The sequence below is a fragment of the Phaethon lepturus genome, unplaced genomic scaffold (assembly GCF_000687285.1).
Source record: "Phaethon lepturus isolate BGI_N335 unplaced genomic scaffold, ASM68728v1 scaffold20998, whole genome shotgun sequence".
NCBI classification, from domain to species: Eukaryota; Metazoa; Chordata; class Aves; order Phaethontiformes; family Phaethontidae; genus Phaethon; species Phaethon lepturus.
The window spans coordinates 24,948-29,051 of record NW_010557230.1 but is presented as its reverse complement, the minus strand read 5'-3'; the positions used below and the strand labels follow the sequence as shown (position 1 = coordinate 29,051).

General features: G+C 46.7%; 1 protein-coding gene across 1 annotated transcript in view; it reads right to left on the bottom strand.

Annotated features, from left to right (window-relative positions):
- The window catches only part of LOC104625160 (RIMS-binding protein 2-like), a gene marked incomplete at its 3' end in the record, with an annotated part of 31,090 nt that overhangs the window by 6,445 nt on the left and 20,541 nt on the right, over positions 1 to 4,104 (bottom strand). The window contains exons 14-16 of the mRNA XM_010292719.1: positions 3,704 to 4,097; positions 1,643 to 1,945; positions 1,175 to 1,354 (exon numbers count right to left, since the gene is read on the bottom strand). Of these exons, the coding sequence (XP_010291021.1) occupies positions 1,175 to 1,354; positions 1,643 to 1,945; positions 3,704 to 4,097 (877 nt within the window). The remainder of the gene's footprint in view (positions 1 to 1,174; positions 1,355 to 1,642; positions 1,946 to 3,703; positions 4,098 to 4,104) is intronic.

Below are 4,104 nucleotides of genomic sequence, written 5' to 3'. Positions count from 1 at the left end.
ATTCCTGACTGTTTTTATTTCCTCTTTTCTCTTTCCAGGGAAACTGGTTTTCCTCCATTTTTTACAGTGTAATCCCAACAAGTGGAAGCCCTCCTAACAGCTCTGCCCCAGGCAGCCCAAGCATCTCCAGCCACCAGGCTCTCCTGGGGCTCCTGACACACTGTACTGCAGGTCCAACTCCCCACCAAGAAAGCAGAACCCCCTTCAGAAGGGGAAAAGGAGCAGCAGCAAATTTACTCCAGATTCACCACACTGTCTGCTACTGTCCATTTAATGCTCACCAGATCCGTCCCATCTGTGCTACAGGCTAGCAGCCACACAGGCCAACATCAGCAAAGTACAGCTGTTCTTTGGTCACATGAAAGCGATTAGGGTGCTTGCTTGTTTACAGGCACATCACATTTCTTCAAATGTCTTTCAAATTTCTCAGTCATGCAACCTTAATGCTTTCCCTCGCACACATTCATCTCAACTGACATAATTTGTAGAATGACATACCACTTTCCAGTTATGCAGTTTTAACCCCATCACCTGTTGCAGATGCATTATAACACACTAACTAGCTTTAACTGTTTAAACTTGTAACATGAATTAACATGATCATTCATAGTTCAATTTGACCAGTATTTTCTCACTTGCAACGTTTGAACTGCAAAGCCATGGCTCTGCTCCTACAAGCCATCCATTCCTACATAAAGCACCAAGGTCTAAGCAAAATAATCTGCATTAAGTCATTCACATTCAGGAGTGCTTGCAGGGCAGAGACCAAAATATTACATTCCTGTTTTGCCTTAAGAGGGAAAGTGGATTGGTACAGATCTACAGATGGGTGGACTTTACGGATTCCTGTGTGCTCACTGTTTATATCTATATTAAGAACTTGATCAATAGGATTGATTTTTAACCCTGGGTTCTAAAGTTCACATTACATTGTGTGTTTTTCCAACTAATTAAACCCTGGGTACATTCATGACATATAAATATCCTTCCCTCTCACAAAGAACTTGCATTTTTACTAGCTTAAGATAACACTGGGAGTAAAAGCAGAGCAGGCAGGAACTTAGCCAAGCGCTGTTGAGAGCACTGGGCTCAGACCAGCACCTCCTCTTGTAAGCTGATGACATGGGATGGCTGCACTGGCACTCCCCACAAGCATTACTCTGCTACAGGTTACCTTTTCCCCATTCTCCCGGTAACATGTGTCTCTCTGATCCCATTTCTTCTCTTCCAGAGCTTCTGAAGATAGTTCATCCTCTTCCTCCTCTTCCAAAATATCTGAAAGGTCAGAACTACGGTTGTGCTCAGCAAAAAGCATCAGCTGTCGTCTTCCCATGTCAGACACTTTTTCTTCTTGCTGTTGAAAAGCAAAACAGGTCTCCTCAGTCCTCTCAAGCACTCTATTTCAGCAATAAAGTAGCATTTTACCTTTCAGCATACAGCTGAAGTGTGACAGGAAACAAACTGGGCAACACTCAGTGCAGCAATTGGCATGTGCGTACACATACACAGACGTACAAAACTGGCAGACACGTTTTACAGCCTGCAGAAGAACAGTATTGCATGAGACTGTAAAACCTAGGGGTGTCAAGTAACAACCCACATCCCTCCAGGGGCAGAGAAATTCACCCAACGTTAAACAAACCTCTCTTTTCACTCTGGACATTTCTTTCATCACCTCCTTGCCAGTGGACAACCTCAGGAACTCCTGGCAGCTGCTCCCACCCCTGCTTGTATCTCGGGAGGTGCCCTCTGTCCCCTCAGCTTGGCTAGGGGAGGGCAGAGGCTCTGTGTTCAAGTGCTTCTCTTTTGCCTCTTTTTCTCGTTCAGCATTGGGATCTCTTGGTGACTCTTCCACAGAGCATGAATGGCAGGACTCCATACATTTCTTCAGACTACTGTTAGATGGGCTTCCCAGCTCTGGTGCTTTGGTTACAGGTGGCTCCACCTGGGAAACAAAACAAACCAAAAGAAGGTCATCACAAACAATGAAACCTGGGGGAGATATCACGCAACACTTGCACACCAAAAGGTGGCCCTTATGACCCCAAACTCTCTGAGAGAAACACTACATTTTCTATGCTGTTGGCCTATGAATTAAATTTTGGTCTGTTTTTCAGTCAGTTCAGTCAGGTGTTTGAGAAAACCTCAGGGAGATGGAGGAGTGGAACCACAGGAATGAGGAGGATAAGGCAGGTTGGCCTTCACTGAAAGGGGGTTGTGGCGACAAGGGTGTTGGCCTCTTCTCCCGAGCAACTAGTGATAGGACAAGAGGAAATGGCCTCAAGTTGAGCCAGGGGAGGTTTAGATTGGATATTAGGAAAAATTTCTTCACCGAGAGGGTGGTCAGGCATTGGAACAGTCTGTCCAGGGAGGTGGTGGAGTCGCCATCTCTGGAAGTGTTCAAAAAACATGTGGATGTGGCACTTCAGGACACAGTTTAGGGAACATGGTGGCGTTGGATTAATGGTTGGACTTGATGATCTTGAAGGTCCTTTCCAACCTAGTGATTCTGTGATTTCCTCTCCTTCTATCACTAGGTACTTGGGAGAAGAGACCAACACCCACCTCCTTTCAGGTAGTTGTAGAGAGCAATAAGGTCTCCCCTCAGCCTCCTCTTCTCCAGACTGAACAACCCCAGTTCCCTCAGCTGCTCCTCATAAGGTTTGTTCTCCAGAATCCTCACCAGCTTTGTTGCTCTTCTCTGGACACACTCCAGCAACTAAATGTCCTTCTTGTAGGATGTGTCCTCCTTTCTCTAACCTCACTCTAAAATAAGGCAGTATCCACTGTATTCTGCAATGAAGCACAACCTCGTCCTTACATACTAAGCACACTTTGAAAATATTTACAGGATCAGACCCCTAAGGAGGTTTAGACACTGCAGTGCGTAGTTTCTAAATATCCCCTGGGCTCAGGAAAAAGACAGACAGGTCTAGATCTTGTGTTTAATCTGACAGCTAGGATTTTTCTGCCCTGTTTCTCTTTGTTGACAGCCAGGTGAAGACACATGTCTTGAGCAAGGATGATTTGCATCCTGGAAGTACCCATTTCGCTGCACTGACTACAAAGGAGGCAAAGCAACCCACCCATGTGTAGCCATCTAGACATCTAAATATGGGCAAACAAATCACAACAATTGACCTGTGGTGCCATGAGCAGCAAATAACCAGGTGTTGAAGAATGATTATTGAAATTTTTGACTCAACATCTCAATTCTACTGTGTATTTATCTGGCCTTTGGTCTTGGGCCCACACAGCTGCTGATGCTCCAGCAATTTAGAAGTCTTCCACGCCTTTGTCTAACTCTGAGCCTCTGCAAACTCACACTGCCACAATTAATGAAGTCATGCTGACTTTGATGGTTTGAAGCACTGCCCCGAGTCCCCAGTGTCAAAGGTCATAATGGGAAAAAGATCCTTTCTCCTGATATAACACATCACAAACCAACAGGATCCACTTCCCTCTTGTCACACAGCAAGCACCCTATAGCCCACGCGGTTTTCTTACGTGCCTCCCAGATGTCCTCACCACTGTCCCAAAAAAGCTCTGAAACCACCCACTCTACAGGATTCCAAATACCCAGGGTCATGACAGCTTGCCAGTTCTTCTGCACACGTGGCTACCTTGCTCAGTGCCATTCCCCAAAATGATCCATTCTCCTTCCCAGCACACTTGGTACTGGGCAGGTCATGTAAGCACTTACCTGCACCTCCAGCCCTTTGCCCAGGCCTTGCAATTCTACTTCCCCTGAAGGGACAGGCTCTGTGCCCTCACCAGGGAGCACTGTGCTGCCAGCTTGCTGAGTTGGCACAGTCAGGCATTTCTTGTCTTGCGCAGTGTCCAATCCCTGTGGGGAAGTGCCTAAAACCTGCACCAAGGAAGCACTGGGAGAGGAGAGGTGCAGCAGTGAAGAGGCTTTCTCTGGCAGAGATCGTGCTGAGCTGTCGTGGCTGGAGGAGAGATCAGTCAATTTGGCATCTGAGCTATCAGTAGGAACTTTTTGTTGAAGCAGGTGTGCAGCCGTCTGGTGCATGGGTGGGCTGTGTGCAGGCAGAAAGCCCCTCAGTTCTCCACGGGGAAGTCTAGAGATAAAAGTGGTAGAAA